We start from the raw sequence: 19,290 nt of genomic DNA, 5'->3' as shown, positions 1-19,290 counted from the left end.
AGTGCACCCCTTTGTTACTCTCGCCAATCTCCTTGCCCTTTTCTGTACTTGTTCCATTAGCTCTACATCCTTCCTAAAATGAGGCCGTCAGACATATATGCAGTACTCGAGGTGTGGCCTGACCATTGCCTCATACAAAGGGATAAACACCTCCTTATCCCTGCTAGCGAAGTTCCTGTATATCATTGACAAGACCCCCATGAGCTGCTCTGGCAGCCTGTGTGTACTGCTCTCAAAACTTCATATGACTGCTCAATTACCCCCCAGATATTTTTCATTCTCCACTACCCTGAATGTAGTATTGCATAGTTTGTATATTATTCTGGGGTTATTGCTGCCTATATCCAGTACTTTGCACCTTTTAATTGTTAAACTGCAGTTGCTACCTCTCTGCTCATTTCCAACTTTTCTAGATCTTTTTGCAGCAGCATACCATCATTGTCATTAACAACCCTGCAAACATTTGTATCATCTGCAAACTTGGATCTTAAGCCTGATATACCTTCATCAATATCGTTGATAAATATAGAAAACAATGGCCCCAACACTGAACTTTGGTGGATAGCACTGATAACATTAGTCCACAAAGAGCAGTGTCCATTGATTACCACTGTATTTTCCCACTCAACCATCCTTTTATCCATTGTAGCAACTTGTCCTTAATGCCATACTGCTCCAATTTGTATAGCAGTCTTTTATGTGCAACAGTCAAAAGCTTCCCTGAAATTCAAGTATATGATATCAATTATTTTTTGCATCCAGTTTCTTTGTGACCTCGTTATAGTATCAATATCCAATCAAATTGGTCAGGCAAGATTACCCCTTAAACCCATGCTGTATCTGAACTATAACTGCAGTCTTGTCTAGATGATCCTGCACATTTTTTTTTTTAACTAGTGACTCCATTATTTTCTGTGGAACAAAAGTTAAATTAACAGGTCTGCAATTACTCATGTCACCTTTTGATCATCCCCCCCCCATTTGGAAATTAGGGATGTATTTGCACGTCTCCAATCCGTGGGGGAACTTTCCGAATCCAAGGATGCTCTTATTATGTCAAAGGGTGTATTCAGTTAAATTGCATTCTGTTGACTTGTGTGACCTGTGCAATGTTGAGTCAGTTTAGTTTGGCATAAGTACTGGGAAAACAAAAGTGAGAGTAGTGTGCTATGGGCCTAACAACTATGGTAAGTATAACAAAACTCCACAGAAATAGTGGACCAGTAAATCAATGTCTTATGGATGATTAACTTTCCAGATGTTGACTGGAACTTATGGGTTAGTCACTCACACTCTAACATGACTTTTATTGATTTATTGGATGATTTGTTTCTTATCTGCAATCTGATTATCAGCATTTCTTCATGCATTAAGAATCTGTAGGTAAAAGAACCACTGGGTGGCAGTGATTACAGTTTACAGATGTGGTATTTAAGACTACTGTTGAGGGTAATGGGCAACAGCTTTTGCTTTTATAAGGGTAATTACAGGAGTTGCAGACATTAAATTCTATACAGTGGGACCAACTCACGAAGTTACCAGCAACAAATTCTAAGTGCAAAGCAATTAGGGAATTAATTGTAGGGAATTAATCTGCCATAAATAAATTTATGGCAGATGAACTGATGAGACTTCTGGCATAGAAGGAAAATGCATGGGATGCATATAAATTATCAGGTGATACTTGAAGCCTATGGTAGATATAAACTAGTATGTATTGATCACAATGATTATTAGGCAAGCTAAGAGAAATTGAGAAGTCTCTGGCAAAGATACAAAGAAAAGCAGCAGACTTTACTTATATTAATAACTGAAGTAAGGGGTTGAATCACATTTGTTCACTGATGTGGATGGTTTTCTGTTGATGATCCTTCCTAGTTTGCTGACAAACTGAATAGATAACATATCTCCATTCATGCACAAGGAATTCATTAGGGAAGGGGATGACCGAAATTTATCGGACTCTAACAGGCAGTTAAATGATTTTGAGATAACTGAAGAGAAAGTGTAATACGCATTGTTGAAGCCAGACATAAAAAAGGGGTGGGTGGAATCTATCCATTTATATTAAGGAAGGCAGCAAAGGAGGTAAGGAAACACTTAGCCATAATTTTGAGAGCATCCATGGATTCTGGTCTCTATGGAATTGATATGTGGGTCATCAGCTATTTGTAGTCCACTGCAGGATGAAGGCTTCTCTAGTAACTTTCCAGTTCCTTCTGTTTTGTGCAATAGCCATCCATTTATTTCCCACAAACTCTTAAATTTCATCTGTTGTCTTCCAGGTTTTCTCTTAGTCTTCTTGAATACCATTGTTATTTTCTTAGTCCATATGTCATGTCTTTGAGCTATATGTCCTGCCCAAGTCAGTTTCAGTTCTTTTAAGTTATGATAAGAATGTCCTTTACTTGTTTGCTGCCTAATCCATGTATTTCTCTTTTTATCCAACAGTCTGATTCCTAATATAATTTGTTAAATTCTTCGCTGTAAACTTTTCAGCTTGTCTTCCATTTTCTTGGTGAGTGCCCAAGTTTCAATTCCATAAATCATTATGGGGAGTATACTTTGGTTCATTATTTTACATTTCATTTACATTTTATTAGGATATTGCTCCTCAGTATGTGACTAGATTTCTTGAATACTATCCATCAAATTTTTTCTTTGCTTTTCTTCCATCCATTTATCATTATTACAGCTGATGACTTGTCCAAGATAAGTATATGAATCCACCTTTTCAATTTCTGATTATTCAATGATTATATCCCTTTCTGTGGCATTCTTCTTAGCATTAACGTTAGTAGAGGCATTTGATGCAAGAAAGCAAGCTTATGCAGCATTAGCCAAAAAAAAATAAAGTTAAATAAAAAATAACCACTTCCACTTCACCCCTCTGTTCGTTCGAAATACCTGTCCAGCTGAGCCTTAAACTTATTTAGGCTATCAACTTCCATGACAAGGGATGGAAGTCTGTTCCACCTACCCGCTGGCTAAAGGCAAATTTCCGCATATCTATCCTACATCTGTCTTTCCTCAATTTGAATTTATGCCCTCTCAGGTGGTTATTCTGAGCAAGAGGAAGAATCCCATCAGCATTGAGCATGCTCAAACCATTCAAGGCTTTGTACACCTCTATCAGATCACCTCGCTGGTGCCTAGTCTCCAGACACTGTAATTCGCAAAACTTAAGCCTTTCTTCGTAAGAGCACCCCCCTTTGTTCCATTCACTAATCTTGTTGCCCTTCTCTGTACTCGTTCCAGCAGCTCTACATCCTTCTTGAAATGAGGCCTCCAGGCCTGAATACAGTACGCTAGGTGTGGCCTGACCATTGCCTTATACAAGGGAATAATCACCTCCTTATCCCTGCTAGAAAAATTCCTATATATCATTGACAATACACCATGAGCTACTCTTGCAGCCCGTCTGAACTGCTCAGAAAACTTCATATCTGCCTGCACAACCACCCCCAGGTCCCTTTCATTCTCTACCACTGTCAGTGTAGTACCACAGAGTTGATACGTTGCTCTGGGGTTGCTGTTTCCCATATGTAGTACTTTACATTTGTCAATGTTAAACTTCATTTGCCACCTCTCAGCCCATCTGCTCAACCTTTCCAGATCCTGTTGCAGCAGCATAGTCAGTAGTGTCCTTGACAACCCTGCCAACCTTCGTATCGTCTGCAAACTTGGACATTAAGCTTGATATACCATCATCAATATCATTTATAAATACAGAAAACAATAAAGGACCCAATACTGAACCCTGAGGGACTCCACTAATAACATTAGTCCATGATGAGCAGTGTCCATTGATTACCACTCTGTCTTCTCCCTCTCAACCACCCCTTTATCCATAGCAGCAATTTGCCTCCAATGCCACACTGCTCCAATTTGTTCAGTCTTCCACGTGCAACATTATCAAAAAGCCTTTCTAAGATACAAATATATGATATCAAAGTTATTTCCTGCATCCAGTTCTTTTGTGACTGCATCATAGTATCCAATCAAATTGGTCAGGCAAGACTTCCCCTAACAAAACCATGCTGTGTCCGAGCTATAATTGAAGTCTTGTCCAGATGATCCTGCAGTGCTGCTTTAACCAGTGCCTCCATTAATTTTCCGGGAACAGAAGTTAAACTGACAGGTCTATAATTACTTGTGTCAGCCTTTGATCCTCCTTTGTGAATTGGGGTCACATTTGCACATCTCCAGTCCATGGGTACTTCCCCTGAGTCCAAGGAAGCTCTCGTAATTATGGCTAAGGGTTTGCTTACTTCCTTTGCTGCCTCCTTTAATATAACTGGATAGATCCCATCCACCCCAGGTGCCTTTCTTGTATTTATCTTCAACAATTTCTCCTCCACTTTACTCTCAGTTATTACAAGATTCTCTAGCTTACTGCCAGAGTTGAATACACCTGTCATTCCCCTCGCTGAATAACTCCTCATGTGTGAATGTCAATGCAAAATATTCATTCAGTTTGTTAGCTACCTGAGCAGGATCATCAACAGTTGACCCATCGATATCAATTGGACCAATCTGATTCATCCCCTTCCTTCTAGAGTTTACATAAATAAAGAACTCTTTGCTGTGTTTCTTTGCGTCCCTTGCCAAAGATTTCTTGTAATCTGCCTTCGCCTGCCTAACCTCCTTTGTAACTTGGTTACATATCAACTTGTATCTATCATAGGCTTCTGTGTCATGTGTTAATTTGTATGTAACCCATGCATTTTTCTTCTCTGCCATATGTCTCATTAGTTCATCTGACATCCACTTAGGCCTAAACCTTGAACAATATTTCTTAGTTGGTATGTAAAGCCTAGTAGCTTCCAAGATAAGTTCTTTGAATGCTTCCAATTTTGAGTTTGCTGTTGGTAACATCATTAGTTGGTCCCACTGTATAGAATTTAAATACTGTCTCAGACCATCGTAGTCGCCTTTACGAAAGCAATAACCCTTCCCTTTACCCCTAATGGTAGTTACCTCTTTGAGTAAATCCCACTTCAGCACACTGTGATCACTGCCACCTAGTGGTTCATTTACCTGCAGATTCTTAATGCATGAAGAATCACTACTGATAATCAAATCAAGAGTATTACTCCCTCTAGTTGCCTCCCGAACATGCTGATGTAGAAAACAATCATCCAATAAATCCACAAAAGCGTTGCTAGTGTGTGAATGACCAACCTACAAATTCCAGTCAATATCTGGGAAATTAAAATCCCCCATTATAAGACTCTCTGATTTACTGGCCCACTCTATTTCCCTGTACAATTTCTTATTATACTCATTAGAGTCATTAGGCCAAAGCACACTCCTACTCTGAATTTTGATCTCCCAATGCTTATGTCACGCCAAACTGACTCGACACTGCACTGTCCAGCGATGTTGACTGGCTTCGCTTCCTTGGATTCTGTGTTAATTAACTAATAGCATAACCCCTCTTCCCTTCCTCTCCTGTCTATAATTCCTTGAATTTTATGTATTTCTTAACTAATAGCATAACCCCTCCTCCCTTCCTACCCTGTCTATCATTTCTGTAGACATTGTACTCCCCAAATTCCAGTTCTGCATTCCTTATATCTGTGTGACACCACGTCTCTGAAATCCCCACAATATCTGCCTTTGATGTTTTGAGCAATATCTCAAATTCATCAAATTTATTTACTAAACTCCTAGCATTGGTGTACATGCAAGTATACATGCACCTGTTCTTTTCTTAGCTACTCTAACACAACCTATGTGTTTATTTGTACCTCAATTATTCCCAGCAGTCTCTGAAATATCCTGCATCTTATTTTCCGGGCTGCAGCTCATTCCAATAGAAGCAGTGCAAGAATCACTTTCACCTCTGCCAGTGGCTACTGTTAATCTATTAGTCCTTGTATCCCCCCCAATCTAGCAGTTTTCTGACCCACCTAACACTGCCTCAATAGCATCAGCAAACATTCTTGCACCCTTTCTATTTAAGTGTATCCCATCCCTGTAGAAGCAGTCTCTCCTGTTAACAAGTACAGACCAGGCTGAAAAAAAATTCTACCCCTTGAGCCTTGCACCATCCTTCCAGGGCCGAATTTATCGACAGGGCTCATCATATACTCCCTCCTATCGTGTCTGGGCAGAATTGCAGACACTTTCAAATTCAACCCTAATTCACGGCTTTTTTTCAACAGTGACCTGTACTTGTTAAGTAATTCCGCCTGTCTCCTACTCTTAATATCATTAGTTCCAACGTGTACAACTATATCACCTTTTGTGCCCTTAAAAGATGATATCTGCTCTACAACATCATCAACCTTTGCCCCTGGCAGACATGCCCTGGTCCTGTTCCACCTATCCTTTTTACAAAGCATGTTTCCCGTTTCCCTGACAATAGTCACCAACAACTACTAGTTCCTTTGGGACCAGCGCATTCTGCCTTGGGGGCTGCCGCTGTGTTGTGTGATGACCAAGTGCAAGCTCTGGCATTGGTGTGGGCAGCTGAGAGCTTGATGGGCCCCTCACTTTTAATCCTTCGAGGGCATCCACCCTGTCCTTCAAGCTCTTATATAGGCCCATAACAATGCTGAGTTGTCGTCTGATTTCCTTACACTCCTTGCATCGCGCACACACAACGACATCCCACATGGCAGTATCATGTCCCGTACCTGACTGCTCCACAAACATCAAGCAAGTAGTGCATTTTAATAGGCTGTGATTCAGAGGGCAACTGCCCCCCTCAGTTCTCCCATGAGCCACAGCACTCCCATTAGCTTGAGCCTTTTGCTTTGCTGCTCTGGTCAGAGTCATGATTTCGATTTAATTTCAATAAAATTTCAATTTCAGTACAAAATTAAAACCCTAAACTTATATCTCACACAGTTATAACGCTATAATTATGTTTCAGTATCGAGTGTTATCTACGAAATCCCTTTAGATAATTTCCGTATAAAGTTAAGTATTAATTATTTATTTTTTACTAATTATTTATGTTACGTAACCCAAGTCGTTAAAAGTACAATTTAATTGCAATGAAAGTTCAACAAGATTAATTATCTGATTAATTGGCAATATTATGTACTATACTATATATATTAAGCTTATGCTATCTATTTCGAGATATTTTGTGTCGCGTTACAATGGCGGCTATTTACGAACGGTAAACACGTGGATTTGATACCCTTTCCGATACTAAGTAATACCTACAAAATCTCTATCTAAGTTACTTTAATCTAAGTATCGTAAATAAGAATATAAAACTACTCTAGAAAATAAGTTAATATGCCAGTTTAAGCTAATAAAACAGAAAATAAATCAGAAAAAACTTCTCTGTTCCAGGAGTGGCAAAAATGTACGTCTGCACAGGCTACCCTCGTTCACAGACTACCCTGTGCAGACTCTTATTCTTAATTTTCTTTCAAAGCAAGTTCTGCCTCATCAAGAAGGATATCGGTTATGTTGTATCATTCCATTGCTCCTTATAATATTTTATTATAATATAATATTCTGTTATTTGAATTATGCCTTCTCTGTAATTTATAAGTACACCATTTTTATTCTTCAGATTCAGTATCATTTGTCTTTCTGTATTGCTGCTCATGATTGCTGGTTTAAGTCCTTTGTTTTTCTGTAATGCTTGTTCTATTTGTGTTAAATCTTATGTCCTATCTGAGCCAAATGTCTTTGCATAACTCAGTATACTCAATTTCTTCCTTGTCAGTGTTTGTCTTGCTCTTCATTTGTTGTCTTTGCTTCATCAAGGCAAGTGTTTCTCCCTTAACTTTTTCTTCTTTGGATTTCTTTTTACCTATAGGTTACTTGGGCTTTATCACTTTCAGAAAATTGTTGTATTCATTGTGGCATGAAAGGTCTGCAGAAGCTCAAACTTGTTAAGTTTTAGTTCATACTGCTGATATGTGGGTACATAACTTCAATTCACAAAAGGGACCAAAAGGTGAAGACATGGATAATTATAGACCTGTTAACATTATTTTGCTTGGAAAAATAATGCTGTCAATGTTCAAGGAAATAATGCAGGACCATCTAGACATGAATGCAATTATACTGAAGTCACAGCATGGATTTGTTAAGGGTGATTTTGTCTGACCAATCTCAATGGATACTGTGATGCAGCAATAAAGGAATTGGATTCAAAAAATAATTTTGATATTCTATACTTGGATTTCAGGAAAGCTTTTGATAGTGTTGCACTTAAAAGCAACTGTACTTATTGGAGGAATGTGGCATTAAGAGCAAGTTACTGCTATGGATAAAGGGATGGTTGAGTGGGAGAAGACAGTAGTTATTAATGGACACTGCCCTTCTTCAACTAATGTTTTTAGTGGAGTTCCCCAGGGTTCAGTGCTGGTTCCATTGTTGTTGACTGTATTTATGCATTAGCATTAGTTGTGGCATATGATGGAAGAAAGCAAGCTTATACACCATCAGCAAAAAAAAAAAAAAAAAAAAAAAAAAAAAACCCTTCCCATTTCACCCATCCGTCACTCCAAATCTTTGAATGTTTGTCTAGTTCAGCCTTAACTTTATTTAAACTATGAACTTCCACAACAACAGATGGAAGTCTGTTCTAGCAATCATCTACCCGCTAGCAAATGGCAAACTTCCACACATCTATTTAACAACTGTCTTTCCTCAATTTGAATCTACGCCCCCTCAGGTTCTTAATCGGAGGAAGTATTCCATCAGCATTGACCTTGCTCAAACCATTCAAGGCCTTGTATACCTCAGTCAGTTCACCTCGCAGGTGCCTAGTCTCCAGATGCTGCAACTTGCAGAATTTGTCTCTCTTGGTAAGAGAATCCCCATGTTCCGCTCAGCAATCTTGTTGCCCTTTTCTGTACTCGTTCTAGCAACTCTACATCCTTCCTAAAATGAGGCCTCCACACCTGTATGCAGTACTCAAGGTGTGGCCTAACCATTGCCTTTTACAAAGGTATAATTACCTCTGTTGTCTCTGCTAGCAAAATTCCTATATATCATTGACAAAACTGCAACAGTCTACCCTCTGCACTTCAGAGAACTTCATATCCAACTGCACAATTACCCCCAGGTCATTTTCATTCTCCACCTCCCAGAGTGTAGTACCACATAGTTGGTACGTTTCTCTTGCATTACTGCTACCCATATATAGTACTTTGCATTTGTCAATGTTAAACTTCAATTGCCACTTCTCAGCCCATCTGCCTAACTTTTCTAGAACATGTTGCAGTAGCATACTGTCTTTACTATCATTAACAATCCTGCCAACCTTTATATCATCTGCAAACTTGGACATATAAGCCTGATATAACTTCATCTATATCATTATAAATACACAAAACAGTGGGCCCAGCACCAAACCCTGGGGAACTCCACTAATCACATTAGTCCACATACTGCAGTGTCCATTTATTACCATTCTCTGCCATCTCCCACTCAACCATCCCTTTATCCATTGAAGCAACTTGCCCTTAATGCCATACCTCTCCAATTTGTATAGCAGTCTTCCATGTGCAACAGTATCAAAAGCTTTCCTGAAATCCAAGTATATGATATCAAAATTATTTTTTTTGCATCCAGTTCCTTTGTGACCACATCGTATTATCAAATCAAATTGGCCAGACAAGACTTCCCATTAATAAATCCATGCTTTGTTGGAACTATTACTGCAGTCTTGTCTGGGTGATCCTGCATCACTTCTTTAACCAGGGACTCCATAATTTTCTCTGGAACAGAAGTTAAACTAACAGGTCTGTAATTATTTGTATCACCCTTTGAACCCCTTTTGCGAAGTGGGAATACATTTGCATATCTCCAGTCAATGGGGATCTCCCCTGAATCTAAGGATGCTCTCATAATTATGGCTAAGGTTTTTCTTACTTTGCTTGCTGCCTCCTTCAATATAACTGGATAGATTACATCTGCCCTAGGTTCCTTTTTTATGTTTAACTTCAACAATTTCTCTACTTTGCTCTTCGTTATTACAAAATCATTTAACTCCCTGTTACAGTTCAGTTAATTTCTGCCCTCCCCTTCTCTGCAGAATTCCTCGTGTGAATGTAGATGCAAAATAATCATTCAGTTTGTCAGCTATCTGAGCAGGATCATCAACAGTCGAACCACCAACATCAAGTGGACCAATCTGATTCATCCCCTTCCTTCTAGAGTTTACATAAGTAAAGAAGTCTGTTGTTTTTCTTTGCATCCTTTGCAAAGAAAAAGGATTTCTCATAATCAGCCTTTGCTTCTCTAACCTCCTTTGTTACTTGATTACAGAATAGCTTATATCTGCCATAGGCTTCTGTGTCATCTGATAAGTTATATGCATCCCATGCATTGTTCTTCTCTGCCACGAGCCTCATTAGTTCATCTGACATCCATTTAGGTCTAAATCTTGAACAGTATTTCTTAGTTGGTATGAAAAGTCTAGTAGCTTCCAAGATTAATTCCTTGAAGGCTTCCCCATTTACAATTCGCTGTTTTTAACGTCATCAGTTGATCCCACTGTATAGAATTTTTAAAAACTGTCTGAGACCAGTGTAGTCACATTTACGAAAACAAAAACCCTTCCCTTTACCCTTAATGGTAGTTGGATCTTTAAGTAAATCCCACATCATTAGTCTGTCACCTAATGGTTCCTTTATCTGCAAATTCCTAATGGAAGCATCATCACTGCTGATAATCAGACCGAGAGGAGTATTTCTCCCTCTGGTTGTCCCTCGAACATGTTGCTGTAGAAAACAATCCTCCAATAAATCCAAAAGTCTTGCAAGTGACAAACCCACAAGTTCCAGTCAATATATGGAAAGTTAAAATCCCACATTACAAGACATTCTGATTTACTGGCCTACTCTTTCTCTGCACAATTGTTCGTTGTACTTGTCAGATTCATTAGGCCTATAACATACTCCTCTCATTTTCCCTTTCTCAGTGTTTGTCACTCCAAACTGACTGAACATTGCACTGTCCACCCATGCCAATTGGATGCACTTCCATAGATAGTTTCTTAACTAATAGCATAACCCCTCCTGCCTTCCTACCTTGTCTACCCTTTCTGTATATATTATACTCCCCAAATTCCAATTCTGCACTGCTTATACATGGTGTGACCCTGTCTCACCCCGGGTCCTCAGCTGGATATCATCATTCTTCTCTTTCTTGGTGATTTCCTTCTACTTCTCTCTCTCTCTCTCTCTCTCTCTCTCTCACACACACACACACACACACAGGGTAACTCAAATTTTTTTTGGCTGATGCAGCATAAGCCTCAGGCTTTCTTGCACCATATGGCTATTAATAATAATATCCCAAAAGGGGGGCGCCTCCGTAGCCAGGTGGGAAGGAGCAGCAGTGCGTAGCACACGCTTCTTGATTAGACCGGGGTTCGAGCCCGTGACCACCAAATACGGAGGATGCGGAAAGGTCAGGGAATGACCGCCATATCCCCAGAGCAATATGGCCTTAGTTGCTGATGCTCCTAAAAAAACCAAATAACCATGTCTCTGATATCCCAACAATATCTGCTTTTGTTGTCTTGATCAGTGCTTCAAAATCATCAAATTTATTTACTATAGTTCTAGCATTGGTGTACATGCAAGTACACATGCACCTGTTCTTACTCTTAGTTACCTTAACACAGCCCATGTATTTACTTGTTCCATGACTCACAGCAGCTATTGAAATTCCCAGCACCTTGTTCTCTAGGCTGCTGCTCATCACTGTAGAAGCAGTGCAAGAATCACTTTTGCCTGTGCCTGCAGCTACTGTTATTTTTTAGTTTGTGAATCCCCCCCCCCCAAGCTAGCAGTTTTCCGACCCACCTAATTGCCTTAATAGCATCAGCAAATATTCTTGCACCCTTTCTATTTAAGTGTTATCTGATCCATTTTCAGATTGTAAAATAATTCCTGTTTCTTGATATGTGTTACATTCTGAACAATTCCAGATCGCAAATTGCTGGATTTTGCACAATTACCTGTATTTGCAGATACTTCATCGCACATTGTGTGATCCAGAAACTGATCTCCTCAAAGCTAATTATTACTCAGTTAGTATTGGCAAAATGATAACAGAAAGATTAACTTACACAGCATTCAGTCTCCCCCCCAATAATACCTTTTACCAATGTCATTTCCTCATCCCTTCTAATAATTTATCCATTCATCTTAAAATAGAATTAGTTTAAAAACTTATTCAAACTATGCACTTGCACAATACCAAGTTGAAGTTGATTCTGACAATCAGCTACTCTTGTTTTAAGTCAATTTCTTCACATCTATTATTTAATTATCCTTTCAATTTAAATTTGTCCTCTTAGAGTGAAGATAGTCTTAGTATTTAGGTTACTTAATCCTTTAAAGGCCATGAACACTTTAGGGTCTCCATGCAGTGCCTAATTTCCATGTAGTGCATTTTATTGAACTAAAGTCTTTCTTAATAAGAGTATTCTTTTTTAAACTTGCCTTTGTTTTACTTTACATTCTTGAAGTTGAGTAGAAGCTCATAAGATTGGGCATTTAATTTCAAAAGTTTAATTCAAGGTGTCAAAATTTGTTTATGATCAAAAGTTCATAAATGTGGTGCTTACTTTATTAACATATGAGAAATTGCAGTGAAGTTCCTGGACTGGTTTGCCTCAACTTTGATAAGTTTGAAAACAAATGGAAGGTATATTGTAGTTCACACTTCCAACAGATGGTGGTACAGAGATTGATTTTGCAATGGAGAAATGAACGAATATCAACGTTTCTGCAACAGAAACGTGTTAAATGTTTATGGTGATGAAACGTTAAGCTGCACCAGTGTGTTTGAATGGTATAAACGGTTCAAAGAAGGACCTGAGGATGTTCATGATGACCCAAGAAGTAGTTGCCTGTCGACTTCTCGAAATGAGAATAAAGATGCAGAAGTTCGGGAAATTGTAGCAAGAGATTGTTGTTTTACTCTCAAAATGATAGCTGATAAGTTGTATACCAATAAGGAGACTATTTATCAAATTCTACATGAAGATTTAGGGAAATAAAGGAAGGTCCATGCAAAATTTGTACTGCACAGTCTCCTGGATGAACAGAAGCAAAGAAGAATGTCATAATGCAGACTTCATCCACACTTGTCAAGACAATCCTAATTTCCTCAACTGTATTGTCACTGGATATGAGTGTGGGACGTTTCAGTATGACCGACAGATGAAGCATCAGAGCATGCATTGGACTTCAAAATCATCAAGGCACAAAAAGTTTTGTTTACAGAAGTACAGGATCAAGACTATGCTGATCATGTTTTTCAACAAGCAGGGGGGGGGTATGATTCACAAGGAATTTGTATCTGAAGCGGAGAAAGTCAAATGCTTTGTTCAACTTATGAGTGCCTAAAAGATTATTTAACAGAATTTCCCAGGTAAGCCCATTATTTTGAGAGAAAGGCAGCTGCTTCTTGTTGCCCATTCTGCACTTGTTTTGAAGATATGATTAAACAAGGCATTGTACACATCAGCCCTCCACCCCAATCTCCTTATCTAATACCTGTTGACTTCTTCCTCTTTCCCAAGGTGAAAACTGCCCTCAAAGGACAGATTTTCAGGATGTTGAGGACATAAAGAAACTTGCAACTGCTGTACTGAATGTCATCTCTTTAGATACCTTTGCAGGCTCTTCTAAGAAACTTTTAGAACAGTGTAATAAGTGCATTCAGTCAAGTGGTGATTATTTTGAATTAAAAAAAAAAAAATTGAGCTCCTTCACTATCATAATATTTGTAACTAGGGTTATATGTGAAATTATTTAACTAGGGAAATAGGAGCTATGTTAAAATTATCTTGATTAACTGATTAATTTGTTTTTATAACTTTTTTTTTTTTCCAGCTCACCAGCATTGGCATCAATGCTGCCAATATTGGTTTCAATACCCTAACAATGGAATCGGATAAATTCATCTGTGTCCGTGAAAAGGTTGGAGATTCTGCACAAGTAGTAATAATTGATATGAGCAATCCTACAAACCCTATACGCAGACCAATTTCTGCTGATTCAGCAATTATGAATCCTGCTTCTAAAGTTATTGCATTAAAAGGTAGGTTAAAATTTGGTTAAGTTTGGATTTGTGTAGGAATTTACAGCTTATTGTATGGATTTTTTTATTTTTTTTTTCTGTAGTCTTTTTATCTATTAAAAGGTCTGATTTGCACAGTCACATAATAGATTTGTATTGGATCATACTTATCTAATATGCAACTAGTAAATGCTTTGTGTGATATATGTAATAATGGCAGACGGTCATTGAAGTGGAATTATTTGATTTGTTTTTAATTGGTGCATAATTGTAATTTGAAGAGTGAGTGAGTAATTATGAAGTTATCCGATTTAATTTTTAGCTAAACATTTGTGCACATAGTGGCTCGTGGTAATGAAATTTTTTTTTTTTTTTTTTTATTGGAGTTACAACAGTAAATGATCAATGTGAGCATGGGCAGATTGGGTAATTTGGATCTGGGAAATTTCCTGGTGGGTTGGTGGCTTATGTGGGCTGGTGCTGGCATGATAAACATTAGCTATCAAAAGTGATATTTTTCTTGCGTATAATTAAAACGTTAAATTTTAAATGTTTTTTATTAAATTATTCTTCTAAAATTAAATAATCAAAATACATTCATTAAGTTTGTTTTTGATTTTTGAACACACTGTAGCACATTGTAAGTGTTCACAAGCGTTGTATTACTGTTGTATTGTGAATGAAATAATGTTGCAGCTAAAGTTATACAAAAGTATTTCCTTTTTTTTTCACAACAGTTGTGACACTGTGTACAACATAAATTTGTATGCAGTATAACAGAAACTGACTGCAAAATTACTCTAGTGTTTAGTGTAATATTGTATAACTTAGTGAGAAATAGTAATACAGTCAGTCCTTGTATAACACGTGTTTACACTACACGAATTCGATCATACACGATTTATAAATAGGGGACCGATATCTTATATAACACGAACCGAATTCGCTTATGCACAATTCACCTCTGTGTTTACAAGAAATGGCAGTCGAACGCAGAATCACCCCAACCGAATGCAACACGATAGGAATGAAGAGAAGATTCTGAAAATGTATTTGTTTTTTATATCAGTGAAGGGGAAACACATTTCACCATAATAACGTAAAATCCAACACAATTCCAGCTATCGGTATAATTGCAAATGCAATTAGATTGAGTTTACTACCGTAACAGATTCCACTAGCAGAAACGCAACTGGAAATTGTTTTTATTGTTTAATTTTGCTTTAATAAAATGTGAGGTGTTAATAGTGTATCTCTGCCTTTACAGTGTTGTTTGTTCAGTTGTTTATTTATTGTTTATTCATAAACATGTGCGCAGCTTTGTTTATGTGTATCAAGCTTGCCTCCTCATTTTGTAATTGTGCTTTATTCCCTAAAAATGAGTAAAATACTTAAAAGGTGTGAAAAGGAAGCGTCCTGGTGAAGACACTGCAGATTCAGAGAGAAAAAGAAAAGCAATATCGATAAACAGAGGCGGACTGGTCAAAAATTCTTACCCAGTGAAATTTATAGTGGCCTCATACTAGTGTTTATGGCCAAAATCGCACCGGCCCACCAGGGTTTCCCCGGTAAGGCTTATGGCCAGTCCGCCTCTGTCGATAGAGAAAAAATATGAAATTGTGAAACTCTTTGAGCGAAATGAAAGACCATATGATATTGCACGTGCTACAGACCTAAATGAGGCAACTCCGAGAATTACAAAGAATGCAGAGAAAATAAAAACAACTTTCATAGCAGGAACAACTCAAAGTGTAATTAAAATCCATTAGATTAAGACACCAAGAATTGGAAGAGATGGAACGGCTGCATCTGTTTGGATAGAAAATTAAACAAAAAACAAGTTTGCTTACGATAGAAGCGAAAGCATTAGCAATATTTTATTACGTGATAGTTGTAATAAAATACTTACATATTTTATTACGATTATTTATTGTGTTTGGTAATGTTTTGGTTACAAATGTGTGTTCAATCTTGGGTGGTCGGCACCTAACCCTATTTTTCCCATAGGGCCTGTTTGTATTGCACGATTTTGCATTGCACGAGGGTTTCTAGGAACACAACTATCGTGCTATACGAGGACTGACTGTACAGGCAACTACCTTATAACACTATACTTCTACAACACAGTTTTGTTCTTATGTGATTGATAAAGTGCAGCAATCCTTGCATGACACGGTTTAGCTCTAACACAATTAGAGGATTGTGGCAAACCTCACATAACACGTTATTTTTTAACTTTTGTGTATGGAAAACTCTGCTATTATGTTGGATGTAATTTTTCAACATTTCCATTCTTTTTTTGTGAATCTCTGCTTTTGGCTTGCTAATGGTTGTGCAAAAAAAAAAAAAAAATTGTTGGGAAACCTCGTGTTAGGTTCTGTGCTATTGAACTTGTGGAAAAATCTAGATTTCAAAGTTTTATTACTATTGGATAATGTGCCAGGCCATCCAAACGTTGAAGTAATGTTCCTACCACCTATTACAATTTCTTTAATTAGATCAAGGCATTATTACACTAGTAGAGGCACATGATGCAAGAAAGCAAGCTTATACAGCATCAGCCAAAAAAATAAAAAAAAGACCCCATTTCAATGATCCATTCATTCCAAATGTTTGTCTAGTTCCACCTTGAATTTATTTAAGCCATCAACTTCCACAACAAATGGAAGTTTGTTTCAGCATTCAACTACTCGCTGGCTAAAGGCAAACTTCTGCACATCTGTTCTACAACTGTCTTTCCTCAGTTTGCATCTATGCCCCCTCAGGTTTGTAATCTGAGGAAGAATCCCATCAGCATTCAGCCTGCTCAATCCATTCAGGGTCTTATACACCTCAACCAGACTGCTTCGCAGGTGCCTAGTCTCCAGAAGCTGCAATTTGCAGAACTTAAACCTTTCTTCATAAGAGCACCCCTTTGTGCCATTCACCAGTCTTGTTGCCCTTCTCTGTACTCATTCTAGCAACTCCTCATTCTTCCTAAAATGAGGCTTCCAGACCTGTATGCAGTACTCTGTGTGACCTGACCATTGCCTTATACAAGTGGATAATCACCTCCTTATCCCTGCTCGCAAAATTCCTGTATATCATTAACAAGAACCCATGAACTAGTCTGCAACCTGTCTAAGGCTATATTGTGGTAGGCACAATATGGCCTTAGCAGCCCTAGTGCCACTAAACATATCAATCAATCAATCAATCAATCAATCAACCAACCAACCAGTCTGTGCTGCTCAGAAAACTTCATATCTTCTTCGACTGAAAGAATCTGAATTCAAAGTTCAAAAAGGAGCTTCTAAAATGCTTAGTTCCACATGATAAAATTTACAAAGATCTATCAAGCAAAAGCAAACAAACCCAGATTAGTGATTTTTTAGAGCCGAAGATATACGAAACCTAGAATGGTGTATTTTGTTAACATTTTTGTAAATGAAATGGTGTATTTTTGTTAGCTCTTGGAATGCAACTCCCCCTTTCTTACTGGTTCTTAGTCCCGTAGTGCGAGACCGTAGTGCGGTCTCGCACTACACAAGATTTATTGGAACATAACTATCATGTTATACGAGAGTTACCTGTACTGTGATAAAGTATTATTGGGCATTATCCATTTGTTGAAATTAATATTTCATTCATGAACAGAGTTAAAAAAAAAAAAAAAATAACTTACCTTTAAAGTTCAATCTACTGATTTAGAACAGTTTCTTCAGATAATAAGCAAGAATCACAAAACAGAATTATTAATGAAGTGGAAGTAACTGCTTTTTGAAAAAATCAATCTAGAGAAGCCTTGTGATGAAAGAATCACCTCAACAAGAAAATTATAAATAAATTAAACGGAAGATTCAAATGAAATAATCACATATAATATAAAACACAAACATAAAAAAGCACCTTGGGCAGATGGAATCTATCCAGTTGTATTGAAGGAGGCAGCAGTTTTATTGGATACTATAATGTAGTCACAAAGGAACTGGATGCAAAAAATAATTTTGATATCATATACTTGGATTTAGATTTCAATTTGGGTTAAGAAACACAATCTAAGCAAGTGCATCCAGTTGACATAGATGGACAGTGCAATGTTGAATCAGTTTGGTGTGATATAAGCACTGGGAAAGCAAAAATTAAGAGTAGGAGTTTGTTATAGGCATAATGATCTGATGAATACAGCGAACAACTGTACGGAGAAGTAGAGTGGGCTAGTAAATCAGATTATCTTATGGGGGATTTTAATTTCCCAGATATAGACTGGAACTTGTGGTTTGGTCCCACACTAGCAAGACTTGTGGATTTATTGGATTATTGTTTTCTACAGCAGGATCATTGTTTTCATGATCAAGAGGCAACCAGAGGGAGTAATTCTCTTGATCTGATTATCAGCAGTGATTATTCATGCATTAAGAATTGGCAGATAAAATAACCACTAGGTGGTAGTGATCACTGTGTACGGATGTATGATTTACTTAAAGAAGTAACTACCAAAAGGGATAAAGGAAAGGGTTTTTGCTTTCATAAAGGTGACTACAGTGGTTTCAGACAGTTTTTAAATTCTATACAGTGGGACCAACTGGTGATGTTGCCAACAGGAATTTCTAATGGGAAGCATTCAAGGAAGTAACTTTGGAAGCTACTATGCATTTCATATCAATCAAGAAATACAGTTCAAGGTTTAGGCCTAAATGGATGTCAGATGAATAAATAAGACTTGTGACAAAGAAGAAAAATGCATGGGATGCATATAAATTATCCCATGCATATAAACAGATGCCTATGGTAGATATAAGATAGTCTGTCATAAAGGAGCTTAGGTAAGTGAAAGCAGATTATAAGAAATCTTTGGCAAAGGATGCAAAGAAAAACAGCAAAGCCTTATTTACTTATGTAAACTCTAGAAGGAAAGGGATGAATTAGATTGTTCCACTTAACATCGATGGTTCGACTATTGATGATCCTGCACAGGTAGCTGAGGAGAAATTTTGAAGTTAAACATAAAAAAGGCACCTGGGGTGGATGAGATCTATCCAGTTATATTAAAGGAGGCAGGAAAAGAAGTAATCCTTGGACTGAGGAGGTACCCATTGATTGTAGATGTACAATATTTCCCCAGTTTACAAAGGGGAATCGAAAGGTGACAAATAATTACAAACCTGTTAGTTTAACTTCTATTCCAGGGAAAATAATGGAGTCACTGGTTAAAGAAACATTGTTGGATCATCTAGGCAAGACGACAGTTATAGTTCAGAGACAGGGCAGGTTTGTTAAGGGAAGTCT

The 19,290-nt window shown here is 37.7% G+C and overlaps 1 protein-coding gene across 1 annotated transcript in view; it reads left to right on the top strand.

The window, feature by feature from the left end:
* Positions 1 to 19,290, top strand: part of Chc (clathrin heavy chain) — a 496,589-nt gene that overhangs the window by 27,326 nt on the left and 449,973 nt on the right. The window contains exon 2 of the mRNA XM_090369802.1: positions 13,836 to 14,043. Coding sequence (XP_090225928.1) covers positions 13,836 to 14,043 — 208 coding nt within the window. The remainder of the gene's footprint in view (positions 1 to 13,835; positions 14,044 to 19,290) is intronic.

The sequence above is a fragment of the Mastigoproctus giganteus genome, chromosome 3, assembly GCF_048544385.1.
Source record: "Mastigoproctus giganteus isolate SK-2022 chromosome 3, ASM4854438v1, whole genome shotgun sequence".
Taxonomy (NCBI): domain Eukaryota; kingdom Metazoa; phylum Arthropoda; class Arachnida; order Uropygi; family Thelyphonidae; genus Mastigoproctus; species Mastigoproctus giganteus.
This window is presented reverse-complemented; position numbering and strand designations above follow the sequence as displayed.